The sequence below is a fragment of the Anthonomus grandis genome, chromosome 10 (genome assembly GCF_022605725.1).
Source record: "Anthonomus grandis grandis chromosome 10, icAntGran1.3, whole genome shotgun sequence".
Lineage (NCBI taxonomy): Eukaryota > Metazoa > Arthropoda > Insecta > Coleoptera > Curculionidae > Anthonomus > Anthonomus grandis.
In genome coordinates this window covers 25981576-26001220 of record NC_065555.1, presented here as the reverse complement: position 1 = coordinate 26001220, position 19645 = coordinate 25981576, and the positions used below count along the sequence as shown (strand labels likewise).

The window sequence follows — 19645 nt, the reverse complement described above, 5'->3', positions numbered from 1 at the left end:
TCATCGCTGCCTACTAACACAACCGGAGAAGAAATTTTTAACACGATTAACATATTTTTTGAAGAAAACCAACTCGATTGAAATGATTGCATTAATATTTGTACCGATTGAGCCAAGGCAATGACAGGTAGAACAGCAGGAGTAATATCACGAATAAAAATGAAAGCGCCAAATTGTAGTTCCAGCCACTGCAACCTGCATAGACAATCGCTCGCGGTTAAAAAAATGCCACCAAATCTAAAATTGGTTCTTGATGAGTCAGTAAAAATAATTAATTTTGTCAAGTCACGTCCACTACAATCCCGATTGTTCTCAATATTATGTGAAGAATATGGTAGCGATCATAGAACACTATTGCTCCATACTGAAGTGAGATGGTTGTCTCGGGGTAAAACTTTGACAAGGCTTTTTGAACTAAGAACAGAATTAGACGCTTTTCTTACAGATGTTCTTTTTAATTTAAAAGACCGTTTGTCCGATAAAATCTGGTTATTTAGACTAGCATTTTTAGCAGACATACTTGAAAAACTTAACGAATTAAACCTGTCCCTACAACGAAAACAGACAACAGTTTTCAATGCTAACAACAAAATAACTGCCTTTAAAAGAAAATTAGATTTTTGGATTACTTGTTTTGGTAAGAGAGAAATCGAAAGTTTTTAATTGCTAAGTGAGTTCCTTAGTCACCATAGTCTTAGTGATACAGAAATATTTCAAAATGAAATATTTGTTGAATTGGTGCAATATCTCAATGATCTGCAAGGGACTTTTGAATCTTACTTTCATGAAGAACAGAATACAAAACTGAAAATAAACTCATGGATTCAAAACCCCTTTTCATCTAAATGGCACAAGCCTGAAAATGTGTCAAATCAGATCTATGAATCATTTTTCAAAACAATTTCACTAAATGATTTTTGGTGCAGGGTTCGTGATAAATATCTACAACTTGGCACAGAATATTTGAATGTTCTTCTGCCGTTCCCAACAACGTATTTGTGTGAAACGGGATTTTAAGCATATACAGCTACAAAAACAAAATACCGCAATAGACTGGATGCCGAACCAGACATGAGAATTCAACTTTCTTCAATTAAGCCTGACATTACCCAGTTGATGAGCAATAAAAAACAATGACATGCCTCGCATTACATCAACTTAGTGTTATCATTTGCTTACTAACTCACTACTTACTGTATCTATCTTTTTTTGTATGATTATTAGTAAACAATTCAGATATAGCTGCTTTTGCTTTAGAGTTCCGTTAAAAATTTCGTTTTTTAAAAGAGTTCCGTCACGAAAAAACTTTGAGTAACACTGTCCTACAGAATACTCACACCATAATGTTAACGTCTCCGCTCATGAATTATCCACATCCAATACCCATATCCCTCACCTTTACATTAAAATATCAGATATATTTACTAAACTGTCATCCTTGAATATTAACAAGGCTCTTGGACCAGAAGGTGTGCCTAGTTTATTCCTAAAAAAAATGTCTTTTTAATATTTCCGGACTCTTGTACCACATCTTCAATATCTTCCACCACACTTGAGTATTCCCAGAGTACTGAAAAAAGGGTTGGGTTGGTCCTAAAACCTATCCATAAGTCAGGCCAAAAAACCAGTGCTATTAACTGTCATCCCATCAGTATAATCAGTGCAGTCCCCAAGGTATTTAAAAGCTTAGTATGTGACATCATCACTTCCCTTCCTGAACTCCTACTAATTAATTAGCAGTTTAGCTTTAGACTAGACAAATCTACTGAGCTGCACCTTCTCAGTCAGATGGACCCTGGTTTTTGTTAGATGCCTTGGAGTAGGGGTATCAAATGGATACTATATACGTTGATTTCATATATACGTTGATTCCAAGGCATTCGACAGGGTACCCCACAATATTTTGTTATATAAACCAAAAATGATTGGCATTAATTGTCCTAGTTTTAAAGCTACTTGTCTTATTGAAGCCTGATTGCTAAATTGGTACTCATCTCGGCCCACTTATTTTTAATATTTTTTATTAATGATATAAATGAAAGCTTCAATATATGATCATGTTTGTTGTTTATTGATTATCTTTAATTGAGCTATATAATTAAATCCCCTAATCATTGTGACAAATCACAATATGATTTAAATAACTTTGTAGCAAAAAAATTATATGGAACTTAATCGCTTTTTGGACGCTCCGCTTTGTTAGGCGATCTACTCAAGACTTCACAAATACTGCCGCTTTAAAAATACTCTACTGTGCCCTGCTCCATCCTCATTTGAAGTATGCTGTGCCTGTGTATGGTCTCCTTTCTATGGGGTACATATTGGGGTTCTTCAACTAGTTGAACACAAGTTTTTAAAACAAATAGCATATAAATTGAATATCTTGGCTGACTATAATGACGCAGTTATACTTAATAGGCTAACTATGGCCCCCATCACTACCCGCCATAAGAGAAAAAAACCATATAACTTTTTACAATATACTACGTGGGAAATGTGGAGCTTCGGAGCTAAAAAAATCAATATTCATGCTCCACTGAGAATAACAAGAGCTATTGACCAACATCATAACATTGACCTTTTTAAAACTTATAGTAAATTCCTGGGTCAAGTTTTAGTAAAGTTATAAGTTTCTGTATGTTACTTAAATTATGTATTACTGTTGGGAATTTAAAAGTTTAACACAAATATAATTGAAATTTGCCCAATTATAAATAAATAAATTAATTATTATAGTAGCAAAATCTGATGATGTTACTTTCGTGTTGCTTACAAAAACTCGGCCTTTTGTAGACCACAACTTAGTGAATTTTGCGTGCTTGCAAATGTACAAAATTCAATTAATGTAAGAGCTAAAGGTTAATGGCCATAGGCAACGATGTGTGTTTGCACTAAAAGGGCCCTGGAGCGGTTGGAAACTCATCGTAAATTTTATCAATTTCATGACAAATTTTTTAGCCATAAGGCTCACTTCGATATATGGTCGAATTTTTGACGATACCAGTCCACATAAGATCTAAAAATATCCAGTGCAAAAAAAATCAGTGTTGACTGTTGGCGTCATCGGTCTATATCTCTTTGAAAACGATAATGGCCAGGCTGTTACTAATAACGGCAAATGCTATAGGCTGATAATTACCAACACACGACCCAAAAGGCCAACGTAACCCACGCCTTTGGTCAAATTCAGCCTGAAATATCTATCAGGGTCATGAAAAATTGGACATTTCGGAACAACCCACATTAAGTGTCATCCAGCGAGGCCGCGACGGATATTTACATGATGTTATAATGCATAGATAATAGCATCGATAGGTCTTTTTACGAATAAAAAATTTCCATAATATCTCACACACTTTGTTTTATTTTAGTTCAATTATAGGAAGTGCTTAATGAAAAATACATTAATCGTCAAAAACGCTCGTACGACCAGGTTTAAACTCGGGAATGCAATATTTCACTATTGTAAATGAGGGCGAAGGTTCACCATACAAGGAATGTAACTCTTTTTTGGCTTCCCGAGTTTTTTTCCCTTACAAATAGAGGAACTTTATCACCGCACGATATTTAATTTTATCCATTTGTTTAAACAATTGTCAACTGTTAACTTTGAAAGATTACCATATGTTTTGTACAGAACGAAATGACTTGAAAGACTTTTATGCCATACATATGTAAAGGCCATCTATCGGCAAGCGAGAGATCTCGAATATACAGCGACGTTTTGCTGGTAAGTCCGGGAACTTTTCAAATAACCCTCGTATTTTTAAAACGAAAATCATGACTTGTCTAAAGAGGATCTTCGACTAATATGTACTGCCTATGGAGCTGAAACGTTAGCACTTACAAAGAAAACCGTAAATAAAGTAATTACCCAGAGAAAGATGAAGAGGTTAATGTTAAATGTTGAGCTCAGCGACAGAGTTAAAAACAATAAAATCCGTACCGATCTGAATCGCCGACGTTCTATAAGCATTCTTCCTACCTTATCAAAGATTTTTGAGAAAATAATTGAGAAATCAATTAGGTCAATTACTTGTAAATTTAATGGTATTCCTTCCAAGCAATCTGGTTTTCATCCGGGTTTTTAGGTGCTTCTCCGCTATGGAACATGTCACGAATGATATTATCAAATCCATTGATGATGGAAAGATTACTGCTCTTGTTTTGCTAGATTATAGTGAGGCTGATATATTAAATCACCATATTCTTATAGCAATTCTCCATTTTATTGGATTTAGTATGTCAACTATTGAGCTAATAAAATCATATTTAACTAACAGGTCACAGGTAGTCACATATCCAACATATGTCTTCGGACCGCCTTCTATGTGACACTGGAGTGTCACAGGGAAGGCAGTATATTGGGACCATTGCTCTATACGGTCTATACATCCAACTTTATTAATGACCACAAATTTTGTAACTACCACCTTTATGTGGATGACACTTAATAATATTCTTATTTTTTTCCAAATGAACTAGATTTGAAAGAGTATTGAATTAACATTTGCCAAACATCAACTAAAAATTAACCCTTTAAAGTCGAAATTCATCTTATTTGGTAATAATGTCTCAAGAAAAGCCGTCCTTGAGAATGCTTAAATCTCCAAATCGACAATGTTGTTATTCCTTGTGTGACTCATGCGAAAAGTTTAGGTTTGGATATTGACAGCGATTTGCGTGTTCGGGTTCACATTACTTAAAAGTTAAAACATGCCTATTCAACGCTTCTGCTTATTTACTCTACTCCTAGTCGCTATCTTCTACAAAACGACATAAAAATTTTGTTATGCGATTATCTGTGCTAAGCCACTTTAACAATTGTGATGTTGTTTACGGGCCTTGTCTTGATAATTCTGAAGCAAGACGTATTCAAAAAGTTTAAAATTCTTGTTTACGTGTAATTTATGAAATCCGTAGGCGTGAACATATTACACCTTTTTACGCAGAGCAAAGTGGCTAAATATGTACAATCGTAGAAAGCTGCACACAAATGTTTTTTGTTTTAGAATTCTTAAAACTAAAACACTTGATTATTTATTTAAGAAGCCTAAATTTCTAGGTCGTCCTCTGCGTTATAGTCTTAGAGTTTCTATTTCTAGGCATCGTAAATAAATCTTTAAAAGATCTTTTTCACATACTGCTGCAAAAGCTATAAATTTATTACCGCAAACGTTCCTTGCTTCTTCCTTAGTTACTTTTAAAAATAACTTTTAATCCGTGAACAATCAGGTGACTAGCTAAAGTTAGTAGTTGATCTTGACTTCTTTGCTTACAGCGAATGCCCTTTAAAACTTTACTATCTTATGACTTCAAATGATCCTGGCAGTTGATATACACTTTACTCCCATGTCACTTTTCACATATTTGTTTTACTTTTTAATTTTTACTTTAGTTCTTTTTTCTTTCTTTTTTTCTTACTTCTTTTAAATTAATTATAATAATTTAGAATGTCATATGTACTGTCCAATTTTAAGGGTTGTAATTGATCATAAATTTTAATAACGATCAGTATACTTATATATTTTCCTATTGGAATGATTTGTTGTATTCTGGAATTGTAGGCATTTAAAATTTAGAGTATTATAAAATTTAAGTTAAGTTAGGTTAAAAAGTAAAAGCTTACAAGCTAGATATTAGTTTAATACTGAACTTCCGGCTTAAGCAGTACCCTTAACTCTTTTGTTGTAGAGCATCTGAAGAGCCTTTTAGGACACTTAAATTTTTTTTTAAATTATACAGTGTGTCCCAGGACGAGCGACTTTATAGGAAAAAATTACAAAAAATTTTGTAGTTGAAATTTGACCGTTTGGCAACCAGTCCTGTTTGATTAAAAAATAAAATTTAGCATATTTTTTTTTTTTTTAATTAAGCATGCCTTGATACGAGCATGTTTTAAATTTTATGAGTAGATAAAGTAGTATTTCTGGGCAAGATATAAAAAAAAGTTTATAAGAAAAAGTTGTTTAGAATGCTAAATGATGCCCGCATACCGAATTTCATAACCATAGGCCTACTTTGATTTTTACCATATGTGTATTGTGGTTTTAAAGTCACTTGAATGACCATAAAAACTATTAAAAGCGTTCCGGCGGGAAGACTTATAGACCGGGGCCTGTTTTAAACACATTGCTTTGCATTAAAAGATCGCCAAATCCGCGTGGATTATGGAACAGCGGCAGCGTACGAATCCAGGTATCGATGTTAAAGCACAGCATAAAGAAACCAGCAGTCGCACTTCAATAAAAATACATTGGCTTGAATAAGCGAGTTCGGTGCATGTGTACTAACGCAAGCGCGGCATATTTGCTTATAGTAGGCTATATGCCGCTGACACTCGCTACGGTCCACGCGGCTTTTGCCTTGGCTATTGCCGGATTTAAAAATTTTTTTAGATATTATTATCTTGTAAAATAAAAATACCTACATAGTACAAATATTTATTTTTTAATATTAATAAAATTCATACATTAACAAAATATTTAAACAAAAATAAACATCGCATTTCTACGTCTAACAACGACGATATAGAAGAATACGTGCAGGAAGTTAATTAGGTATGTACCATAAATTTAAGAGGCCATTCTTTAAGTAATTTTAATCAAAATCACAAAACAAACACACAAAAGTTTTTATAAAAAACACTACGCTTTGTAAAAACGCTATCAAAATAGTCACTAAGTACGGCGCTGAACTAGGCGATACACCTATGAACACAGTTCGATAAACAGTGAGCTCCGCATCCGGAGAACATGGCTGCGGCATGGCTAAGGATGCTATTAGTTCGCTTACATTTTCGAGCGAAGTGCGACTGCTGGTTTCTTTATGCTGTGGTTAAAGCATACCGCTTCGTGCAGCGATTCATAGAAATCGGTTATCAAAAGCGGATGCCGCGCCCAGGGCACCTGTCGCCTTAAAAAAAAAGTCGCCTTTGACAAGCCGACTATTTTAAAGTTTTAGGACAGTTGGCAGGTGGCTCTTTTAGTCTTGCTCTGATGTTTAATGAAAGTGTTGTATAAATATTATAATATTTCTTTGTTTTTTAATTTGCGATTTGTTAAGTTTGTGGAATTACATTGTTGTTTATTTCTTTTTTAATATAATTAAATAGTTTTTATTTCCTTGTTAATTCCTATAGTTATTTTAGTGTTGTTATTGTTTTTTTTTGTTTATTAATACGGCTTTCTGGAGACCTTTTGAGGTAGCCGATACAGTATCGACAAGTAGTGTAGCTATACTCTATTTCAGAAGTGTATAGAGCAATAAACTGGGGAATTCCGTTCTGTTTGGCTACATTTCGTGGTAGTTCATAGGCGCAGGTACTTATAATATTTATGAATTTAATTTTCACGGATTAAATGCCTTTATTTTGAAAGAGATTAAGTACTAAATAAATACTTTTAATCCTTTTGTATAGGTACCTATCTTTTAACGCTTTGTAACATGCAAAAATGGGGTCAGGTAATATATACAGACTATAAATACTTTTAAACCATATTTTAAACGTTAATAGTCACTGCTACGCTGTAGTGTAATCACAATATTATTATCCCAATATTTAAAAAATGGAGGTATTCAGTCCAACGAAAAGATGTACTAAAAATTCTCCACTATCGCTGAATGAAAAAGTTATTATTTTAAATGTACATAATTGCATAAAACACGATTACCCTAGTTTTACTGTGCAAGAAATTGTTGAAAAATGTTTTCGAATGAGTGGAATTGGAAAGTCCACCATTTTCAAATTGTTGCGGGAAAGAAAAGTAGCAGGTCAAGTGGAATCTCCCAAGCAAAAGCCAGGACGACCTACAAAAGTCCTTGATGAAAATGCTAAATGTATAATTCGAAGAAAAGTTCACTCTTTTTATTTTAAAAAGGAAATACCCACCCTAGACAAAATTTTAATGGAGCTTGGCCGAGATGACAGTATTCCGTTGATAAGTAGAAAACTTTTATGGAAAACTTTAAAAAATATGGATTTTGCCTCGGAAAAGCATAACCGCAAAGCACTTTTACTGGAGAGCGACGATCAAGCAGTACCGCAGGGAGCAAAAGAAAGTTTTTTATCTTGATGAGACGTGGATTAACGAAGGTTATATAGTCCAAAAAATGTGGCAAGACAAAAATATAACCAGTGCTCGCCAAGCTTTCATAGAAGGCCTGTCTACGGGTATTAAAGTACCTTCGGGAAAAGGAAAAAGACTTATAATCACACATATTGGAAGCGAAGAGGGATTTTTAAAAGAAGGTCTGCTAACCTTTGAGTCGACTCGCACAGGAGATTACCATGAAGACATGAACTCAGACGTTTTCGAGGACTATTTTGGTGAAATGATAAAATTTCTTCCGGCTAATTCGGTGGTGGTTATGGATAACGCAAGCTATCATTCACGGCGAATAGAGAAGACGCCAACTTCAAGTTGGAGAAAGCAAGAAATTATCGATTGGCTGACTGCAAAAGGTATTGCGTTTGAAGCAAATTTGATAAAAAAAGAACTGCTGGCAATAGCAAACTTACACAAAACTCGTTTCATGAAATACGCTGTGGAAGATATAGCCGAAAAATATAATATAACTGTACTGCGCTTACCGCCATATCATTGCGAACTAAATCCTATAGAACTGATATGGGCACAGGTAAAAGGATTTGTAGCAAGACAAAACACGACTTTTAAAATGAAAGATGTTAAGCTACTGTTTGATCAAGCCATTACGGAAGCGACACCAGAGAATTGGCGAAAAGCAGTCCAGCATGTAATTAAGCAAGAGGACAAAATGTGGGATCTTGACAACCTCATCGATCAGACAGTCGATCCTTTAATTATAATGTCAAGAGGTGATGACAGTTCGTCAGATGACGAAGAAGACTACAATCTATTATAATTTAAAATTGTTATACACTGTTCAAAAAGTGCCAGATCCAAAAGTGACATTTTCAACTGTTTTACTCTACATATTATGTTCAATAAATTTGTGAAAAAAATATATTATTCCATTTAAACAAAAGTAACTTTCTAAAATAAAATAGCATTTAAGTACATTAATTATAAGGTGAAAAATAAGTCCCAGTTGCACGCCTTTGGCGAACCGTTTTCAATGTTTATCAGTGGGTAACAATGGGCAAAACTCATAAATTGACCCAAAACCGGGTAGCACTACCTGCAATCAACGAAAAGAAAGAATTTTACATTGAAACTAATACCCAACTAAGGTAGTGGCATAAAATATTGGTGGATCACCAGGTACCACTTTTGCATACCTAATGAGGTTTTATTGCTCTACACACTTCTGAAATAGAGTATAGTGAGCAATCCAGCGAGTTTGGACATAAAGACTTACATGTTCAGTGTCAAAGAGTAATTTTAAATATTTTTAATTGCGTTAGACAAGAAAGTCCGGATATGTCAGAAAATACCATAATTAAACGTATTCATAAATTAACTTTAATTCCGTCGTCGACAATTTATCGCGTTTTAAAAGTGGGAGATGTTAGAGACCATTCTGTGAAAAGAAAAAGAGTCACCCAAAAACTTAGAAGAGTTGATGAAGCTATCAAAGACGTTATCCGGCGTATAGTATACGACTTTTATAAGGCTAACTTGGTTCCATTGGAGCATTGGAAATGATTAGAGAAAAACTTGTCGAGTACCCTGATTATAAATATAAGTGCTTAGCAACACTCCGGTGTATCTTAAGAGAGTGCGGGTTTAAACACCAAAAACTAAATAATAGAATGGTTATTATGGAATATCGGCGCATTGTTGAACTTCGGCAAGAATATTTTCGTATTATTAAGTTCTATCGGGACCTAAATAGACATATTATTTATATAGATTAAACTTGGTTTGATACGCATGACGTAGTTGAATACGGTTGGGTTGATAGTTCAACAAATTGTGTTTTGAATACGCCATGTTCAAGAGGAAAGCGAATCATTATACTTCATGCTGGCAGTACAGAAGGATTTGTTAAAAATGCTTTACTTTTATCTGCTAAAAATATTTCTGAATCGTCGGCTGATTACCACGAAGACATGACTGCGGCATTATTTGAAAAGTGGTTCTCTGAGCAGCTCCTACCAAACATTCCTTCAACTCAGTAATCGTTATTGACAATGCATCTTACCATTCCAGGATATTAAATAAAATACCAAACAACAGCTCTAAAAAACAAGATATCATAACTTTTATAAAAATTAAGAACATTCCAGTCCCTAACAAAATCCCCTTAAAAAACGAGTTGCTTAATACCATTAAAGTTTATAACTTTGAAAATGAGTATGTTATTGATAACATTGCTAAGAATAATGGACACACCGTTTTAAGGTTGCCTCCATATTATTGTATTTTTTAACCCCATTGAACTAGTATGAGGCACATTAAAAAAACAACTCCGAAAGTGCAATAGTTATTGAAAATATCCGCAAAATTGTGTCAGAATTCAAAACTAATAGATGGAAAAATTGTATTGAGCACGTAATTAAAACTGAAAGAGAGTATACCGTTTTGCCACCCATACCCCAAATAATAATTCAACCTGGCCTTGATGATTCTACTTCTGAGAATAGTCTTTCAGAAGGTTAGTTAAGCATTGGTGAGTACTTTGCAATAATATAAATAAGTGTTTAAGTGAATAATCCTAGTCGACTTTGTTATAAAAATGTACCTAAGTAGGCAACATAAAAATAAGTTCTAATCTCAAAAATAACTTGAATTCGTCTAGATAGTTTTGAACTATACGGGCTGTATAGGAGCATTATCATGTTGGAAGATAAAATCTTGCCGATAGACTACACTAATCGATGGCAATATACCATTGTTTAGGACATTGCAATATCATAAGGCGTTAAACCTTCCCTGCACTATTTGATAAACGCCTGGTCCTCTAAAACTAATCCAAGCCCAAACGTTTATACTAAAACGTCCACTTTGATTAGTCTTATATGTATATGTTTCATCATATCTGGTACTAGAAGGCCTGTAAACGCGGATTTTGCCATTATTGCTCGATTGAAAGATTTTTTCATCAGAAAATATTACCGTTTCCCATATTATGTTGTTTTGGTGTGCATATTGATTGGCAAATTCTAATCTTTTCTGTTTGCTTGCTTCAGTCAAAAATATTTTATTTGTTGCATAGCCACTTTTAATTTTCGAATATCTTATTCTACTACGAGCTGTATTAGCAGAACCAGGAAAATGCGTCTCTTCTTTCGCCTTTATTGCTGTTTTAAATGGATTGTTTTTTAGAAAGCCAACTAACTCTCTATCTTGAATGTCGTTTGAATTTTTGGGTCAATCAGAACCTGAATTTCTTACAATAGCTCCATATTTTGCAATTTTTGCCTTAGCTAAGGAAACGGTATTTTTACTAATGCCTAATTCTTCTGCAATTCTTCTTATAGGAACTTAATCCATGAGACGAGTGTATATTATCGGTTTTTGTTGAGGAGATAATGCAGGCATTTTGAAAGAACGATTTTGTTGACGCGGCTGTCGCAAAATTAAATTAACTTTGACAACATCATAATATATTATTCTAATAGACCAAGAGATTTAGGAGATTTTGCTGTCCAAGTTTTTTACGATTCTCCCAGATTATTCACGATAGTACATAGTACGTCTAATTTCACAAGAAAATTTATATATTATATATAACCTTCATTATCAAAACATTCTTCAATATCTTTCCTAAAGATTTGAAAAGAATTTTAAATTTCTTCAATGGAAATTGAACAATAAGCATCTCTAATTCTTTGTTTTAGTAATTCCTTGGTATTTGGTAATGGCTCAGAATAAACAATTTACTTGAGCCGGCCTCATAAATAGGAATCAGAAATGGTTAAATCAGGTGACCTTGGCGGCCACTCAATTGGGCCGCGTCTTCCGATCCATTGATTCGGAAAAGTTCTATTCAACCATTCTGCTACTCGAATAGTGGAGTGCGCTGGACAGCCGCCGTGATAAAAGTAAAGATTTATTCTTTGATCAACTGGTAAAGTATTTTAAAAAAATCTTTCCAAAATTTGAAGAAACGTTTCTTGATTAAGAGATCCTTCAATAAAGTATGGTCCAATAATATCTAAATGGTAAACTATAGTGCACCGTTGACTTTTTGAAAATATTGCCTCTTGCCATGAATTACAAAGTTTGAAGTTTCATTGGACCAAAACCGAAAATTTTGAGATTAAATTTACACCATTTGTCGTGAAAGAAGATTCGTCCGAGAATATTATTTTTTTATGAAAATCCCTGTTCTCTAAAATTTTATGACCTAACCAAGTAGAAAATAAACTACTCTTCTAAAGTATGCAAGTACCTTGGTTTGAATGCTTTAATATTGTTAGCATGATAAATTCTTTGCAATTCAGATTTGCTTATGTTCAGCGCCGCCGACCTAGCTCTCAATGATATCCGAGGGTTCTCAGCAATTGACTCCAAAGCAAGGATTGTAGCAGCATCGTTGTCATCGTATCTCTTTTTCTGCTTTTTTAAATTTCGACACTACCCGTGGCCTCAAAAAGTTTAATTAGTCGTCTCGCAGAAGATATTGCTACTTCGACTTGCGGATATTTTTCACGAAAAGATTAAAAACGTATTTTAACGATATACTATTTCCACTACCATACGATTGCACAATGAAAATTTTCAGCTCCAAATTTAATATTTTTCTCTAAATTCTGATAATATTATTAATAACTTTTATAAGCTTTACAATAAGATAATGACATAAGTACGTTTTTTGTGCATAATTTTGACAGTGACAATGTTTTATAAAAGCTGCCAGATTTAATTGAGAATGTTTACATTTTAAAAAGTTCGACAAAAATTCGTAAATGCAGGAAAAAAAATAACCCAATATAATAAGTGGCATGCATTCCATGAGTAACAAATTCCTACCCATCGTAAAAAGTAAAATATTTATTTGGTTATTGTTAATTAATAAATAATTTAAACGTAAAAATCAAAGTAGACCTAGGGTTATGAATTTCGATATTCGGGGATACTGATATAATTATATTATTATTAAAATGAGGTGAATCTCTAGAGTGGCCGATGCTGTAGAGCGCATAGTAACTTTAAGAGTAGAACTGGGCAGATCTTGGAGCAAAAATCTGTGACCATCGATGGGCACGACAAGTACTGCAGTGGAAACCATGACAAAATGCATATCGCAACAGAGATCTTCCCCTACCAAACTTTGATGGTCCCAAACAAACTGGTTGCATACTCCACCCAACAGAATATGGGGGAAAAGACTACGGGGGACACTTATGTAATAAGACTCTTATTTTGCTACCTTAAACTCAAGTATCTTGATCACACATATGTCGTCAAACAAATTTCAACTGACCTTTGAGCCAACATTTAGTTTTTTTTTTGTTAAGGAGCTGGTGAATACTCGTACTTAAATCATATACGAGCTAGAAAAACTCGATTCGTCTTGTTGAAAATTTTGTCCTACATCTTTTGTTCTTTACTATTTTCAGAATATTTCAGCGTATTTTTATTCAGCGTATAGTAAGGTTCTGAGTTATCGATATTTCCATGTGCAAAATTGGTTTGATGTAGAACAGGTATTAGATTTTTATATTGTTGATCAGAAGTTTATTTCTTTTCTGGTGTTCTACGATTTTTCAAATCTAATCAAATATAATATAATTATGTAATGCACTGCAAACTGATCTGTTTATGATCCATTTAATCAAGTTAATTTATAATTATTTAGCATCTTTAAAATATTCATTTTGGGTGTGGGGCAAATTTTAAAGCCTAAATTTAGTTTTAATAAATAGAATTTTTAGGAAAGATTTAATTACCCAAGAAAATCATATTCTATATTGCATAACCAAATTGCATTCTTAAACCTACTTTCATAATATTACTCTTCTAATAATATAAGTGTTATATGGTGTTATAAGTACCCTTAAAATCGTGTTTATCATCCTAAAATGTGCGTTAATTCTTAAACATGCTCAAGTAATATTAGTATGAATTATCAATAGAATATACTTGTTTTATTAATACGCTAAATATGGAAATAGCCAAACTAAAATAAAAGGTCTACAGCTCTAGAAACAATAATTAGTTACAACTAAAAATTAATAGTAAACTACAAGACTTCTACTTACTAGGGATGCCAGAGACTAGCTTCAAAGGTCTAAGTACTCTGATAGCTCGCAAGGTGCGGAGGTCGACAGCTATGAGATCTTGTGGGAACTGGGTGAGAAACCTAGAAACAAAACTAGCCTCTAGCCCAACTACTGATACTATGTAATTGCTATATAAATTCTAAAGTCTAAATTAAAAACATAAAAAATATGTAATGATCATTTCCGTGTAACCATTAAATATACGACATGTTTTCGAAAGTTAATACTGCAAAACCTAGAAAAAAATCATATAAAAAACTTTAAAAAAATAAGGAAAAAAAATAGTTCTTAATAAAATATTTAGAAAATTTGAAGGCTTTTTCATTGGGTATCCTGTAAGTACTTTGTTTCAATTTTTGATCATAAGATAAAACCTTATGATTGATATAATCCGCTAAGAAAGAACCTGTAAAGATTTACATTTTAGGCAGTCATTTATAAGCAGAAAAATGTCCAAATAAAAGGAGGTAGTAGACAACGTAATTTTAGTATATAGTGCATTTAAGAACGTCATTTAGCCATGTACGAAGGATACTTCACTCTTTATCTCGAATATCGAGTAGAAGGTGATATTGCAGGTTGTTTGGTTTAGTAGGCACCTGAGAGTAACGTGGCCCGTATGGTTTGTAAAAAAAAATCTTAAACAACTTTTGAATATAGATTTTACACATATCTTTATCCATTACTAACACACCTTCCTATAATCTAAAAGATGTGAGTTAGGTTAATTAATAGGCCTCAAATCTTTTGGTTTCTACTTATCCAATTATTGGATAAGTAGATATTAGATTTTTGATTAGTATTGTATTCCTAAGAGTAGTTTGACATCATCGATAAATTGGGACGAATTATTTCACGACTTTAAACGAATTATTTCAAAACTCTTGGGTAAAGCAGTTCCTTTGTTCAGTCGAAATTCCACGACTTTTTGACCAAACAACCAACGGATGTACTCCAACATTGCCAACATTTTTGCCATTTGTGCACACAATACACAATGTAAAATTTCAACAAGGCTCTGTCTGAGTCCTCTCTTACAATAATTCTTCACAGAGTTCTGGAAGCTTTCACCTGTTTTTTTCTCAATAACAAGCTCTAATGGGATCGCAAGCAGCTTAATTTTTTGCTGAATATTCTGCTCTGTGTACACCAGTTACGCCATGATCATACCATCTAGGAATAATTTCCATTCTCACAACTTAAGCAGTTTTTCTATTTTAATCTTAGAATACAGAGTTAAGAAATCTTGACCCTCACCCAGTTCTAACAACATACATCCCATTTTAGCTAAAAATTGTTTTTTTTTTCCTTTCCAGACCTTTATATTTTATATATAGTCACCCAAAATAGGTCACTTTCAAATTTTTTGGAAAACGAGTAATGTGATTTCCATTTATGATCTGGTAATAGGGCAGATGTGAAAAATTATCGACTAATATATATTTTAAATACCATCCCTAAAGTTTTTGAAAATTTAATTACAAAGTTTATTTCTTCCTCTTGGGGATCTCAAATTCTCCAGGAACAATTTGGTTTTAAACTTTCTCATGTATGTTGACATACATACATGTGGTATGCATGGCATGTACCTCGGAGGGCGGTAAATAGATTCGTTCCATTTACACCGACCTTTCTAAGGCATTTAACATGGTGAACCATGAGATTTTACTCAGTAAATTTTTTGGTCTTCGCATATCGAGGTCTCTTTTGGACTGGTTTTGAAGATGGTAGACATTGGTAATAACTAAATTTTCGAATTTGCAATGCCTTTCTAAATTTAACACGACGTTTCAGTTGGTATGTATCTCCAACCTTTTTCAAGTGTAAACTAACAACAACTACTATTTTATGGGCTTGTGATGGGCACAGTCATGTAGAACTTTTGGTGATGCGTGAAATGCATTATATCGTGCACAGTCTTGACAGTAGAGGTCTCCAGGTGTTGAGAATTTCGACATTGAGCTGAATGAATATTCCCTGATATTGCGCAATGTATGTTGCTTCAAGAATTTGTTCTTTTTTCCAGTGTTGTTCCTTACATATTCACTCCACACCACAGCAAACCACCACAGTTCTAAAGACCCAAAATACATAAGGAACAGATGTTGTTTCGACCTATTACTAGCTCCAGAAATTCGCCGAGAAACATCCGAACTTTCTAGATTTTTATTGAAGATCATTAGATCACTGAAAAGGAACACGGACTCATTTGTTAAAAACTCAACCCACTTTGTCGAACTACTTCAGGCCATCAACATCGGACCTGCTGACGATGTTGAGAGTCGATGTCGAGAGACGATGTGTATACGAATGTGCCCATCGAGAACTCCTTGAACACCATTAAGGAAAGGCTCAGGCAGGACACGACCCTTGCTGAACGCACTGGACTACTACTTGAGCGAGGGATGGAGCTTTTGGAACTTCCAATAACTTCCAATAACATCCCCACTATCTCCAGTTATAGCCAATATACATGGAGTGGTTTGAAGAGCACGCTATAAGAACAGCACATTCTAAACCTAAGATATGGCTTTGATACGTAGATGATACCTTCATCATCTGGAGCACCTCAGCAACATTAGACCCAGCATCAAGGTTATGATGGAGTTGGAAGTTTGAGTCAACCCTATCATTTATAGATGTTCTTGTGAAAAATGATAACGAGCGCCTTAAGACTTCAGTCTACAGCAAACTACGCATACTGGTCAGTACTTGCACTATAACTTGAATCATCCGGCGTCAACAAAGTTGGGAATGATCAAGTCACTATATAAAAGGGCAGCCACAATTTGCTACAACAGTGAGGACCTTAAGATGGAAAAAGAAAATATTACCAAGAACTTTCAACAAAATGGGTACCTACTAAAGGTAATCAAACAAAAGCTGCTAAAGCAAATCAAAACTCTGGTCTTGGGCACAATCCTGGACTTCCTTGAAGCTACAGAATTGAACTAAACTTGTGGGACTAAACATATGGGACACAATAGGACTGCTTCTTAGCAGACCGCAGTGTAGGGAGCCATAAGGCACCACCCAGCGGTGTTTTAGTGGGCACAGGACGAAACAGACTCGACACTGAGTCCCACACTACTGCGGGCGGCGCCGCGTAACCAGTGTTCATAAAGAATTTCTCCACCGACCCCAAAAAAAAAAAAAAAAAAAAGGTAATCAAAACAACAATCAAGAAAGCAGCGGTAACAAAAAAAAAAGAGAACCACAAGAGCCAGAGGAATTCTCAGGGTTTTTAACGATTCCGTATATCAGGAGAACTTCAGAGAAATTTGGGAAAATCGCTAGGAAGTTTAACGTGCTTACGTCGAATACGATCATACGAGGTTTAGTGTCGATCGTATTCGACGTAAGCACGTTAAACTTCCTAACATCTGGAGACCTCGACTATCAGAAATCTGCACGATATAATGCATTTCATGCATGACTAAAAGATGCACATGAATACGCACATCGTTAGTATATGTCAGTAGATAGTAGTTGCTAGTTTACACTTGAAAACGGTTGGAGATACGTATCAACCGAAACCTGGTGTTAAATTTAAAAATAAAGGCATTGTATTTTCGAAGATTTAGTTATTACTTTTTTTGGACTGGTTGAAGAGCTAACCTTATTTGTAGAATTCAAATTGGGTGGGTTAACAACTGTACATCTTCCCCATTAGTTGTCTCCTCAGAGGTGCCACAGCCGTCTCAGCTGGGTCCTGCGCTATTCAACTTTGTCATTAATGATATCAAATTCCGTTTTGACCATAGCCATTTTATTTTTAGTCTGGAGCATAAACTATACATTTCAGCGTAAACGTTACAAGTACATTCACTACAGGTTCTACAATGATCAAGAATTTCAATATAAGACTCTCTCCTCATTATTTAATTTTGAAACCTTTTCAGCTAAAAGAAAGCACAAAAACTTAAAAATTCTCTAAAAGTTAGTCCAATCACGCATAGACTCCACATCTCACTTTATATGTAACATCTCGCAATACACGTTCCAACCAAACGTTTCATAGACCTTTATAAAGGATCAAACTATGCTAAAAATTCATTCATTCTTCGAACATTAAAACTAAGCAATGAGCTAGATAGCCTTGATTTCTTTTAACCTTTGAAGACTTTTCTGGGGGTTTCATCTGGCCTTCTTTTATAAACTAAGTTGATTATTTAATTTTGATTTTTGCTACTTGAACTTGTATTTAGTTATTTAGATAATTTTGTATTTTGCTTGGCCCATTAATAAATAAGTAAATATTAACAATATCATCATATCATATAATGTGATTGCGAACCCTAGAAATCTGATACCATTTAATGCACTGTTGTGCATATTTAAAGGACATCTTAACATATTTTAACTCATTTAATTGCATTCAGAACCATAAAAACTTTTTTAAATGATATATAATTATTTTTTTAGGAAAATATCATTATTTGGATATTTGCAATAAAGCCATATTCCGCTGAATTCCGAAAATGTGAACTCCTCGGCTTCAAGTCTAGAAAAACACATTTGCACTTAAATAAATTATTAATTTTAAGAAGTTTCCTATCACCTTATAGATCTGGGCCTCAAATCTTTTTCTTCTCGCAATTAACACTAAATATATTTAACTTAACCCTTAGGCTAAGACCAAGCTTGCGATCTGGTCGCTGCGACAGGCAGAAACGTTGCGATCTGCACGCACTTGTGTGATTCTTATGTAGGTGGCAAGGCTTGCGACCAGTGACAGCGACTGATTTTGATAACGCTTTTATGAACGTTTTTGAGACGCTGCGATAAAAACGCTCTCAATTGTTTTCAATGTAGATGGTCATATTAGCGTTCCAAATGCGGCATTCAATCTTAGAAGAACTATTTCCTATGGAGTAAATAGAGCAGGCTATGGAAGAACAGAATACGTCAATATCAAAGTGTTTATAGCTGTGGAGTTTGCGAGAATACATGTGGAAGGTAAAATAAAATAAATTTTTGATACTGAATTATTTACAAAATAACATTCAAGCACGGCCACCCCTTTGAAATACAAAGTTAAAGAATTAGTCTAATTGAAACATCAAGGGGAAATTAAGGATCGAAATAAATAGGACTGTAGTAAAAAACTGGGATGAACTTAATAATGCTGAAAAAAACAAAGAACGTGTATTACAAATTCACACCTCTGGATGAATACTAATGTTAGATGGATCAATACTGTATTTTCTTTTGTTTCGCTTTTTTTCAAATACCTCGTCACAATAATTGCTAATAGTAAATCATCTTTAAACTCGAAATGGAGTAAAAAAATTCTGTCGCGGGTTTATAAGCGCGGCAACATGCAAAGAATTTGCAATATAGCATCTGGCGCGCAACTTTACTGTCGCAGCGACTAGGTCGCAAGCTTGGCCGTAGCCTTATCCAGTCATTACTAAAGTCAATAAGAGGCAAGAACAGCCCCTTATTGACAGTTACTACAACTCTAAATTCTAATATACTAAATCTTGT

The 19645-nt window shown here is 34.1% G+C and overlaps 1 protein-coding gene across 15 annotated transcripts in view; it reads right to left on the bottom strand.

Moving 5' to 3' along the window:
• Positions 1-19645, bottom strand: part of LOC126741664 (voltage-dependent calcium channel type A subunit alpha-1) — a 771245-nt gene that overhangs the window by 397724 nt on the left and 353876 nt on the right. For all 15 annotated transcript variants that reach the window (XM_050448203.1, XM_050448189.1, XM_050448197.1 and 12 more), the window contains one exon: positions 14135-14235. In XM_050448203.1, the coding sequence (XP_050304160.1) occupies positions 14135-14235 (101 nt within the window). The remainder of the gene's footprint in view (positions 1-14134; positions 14236-19645) is intronic.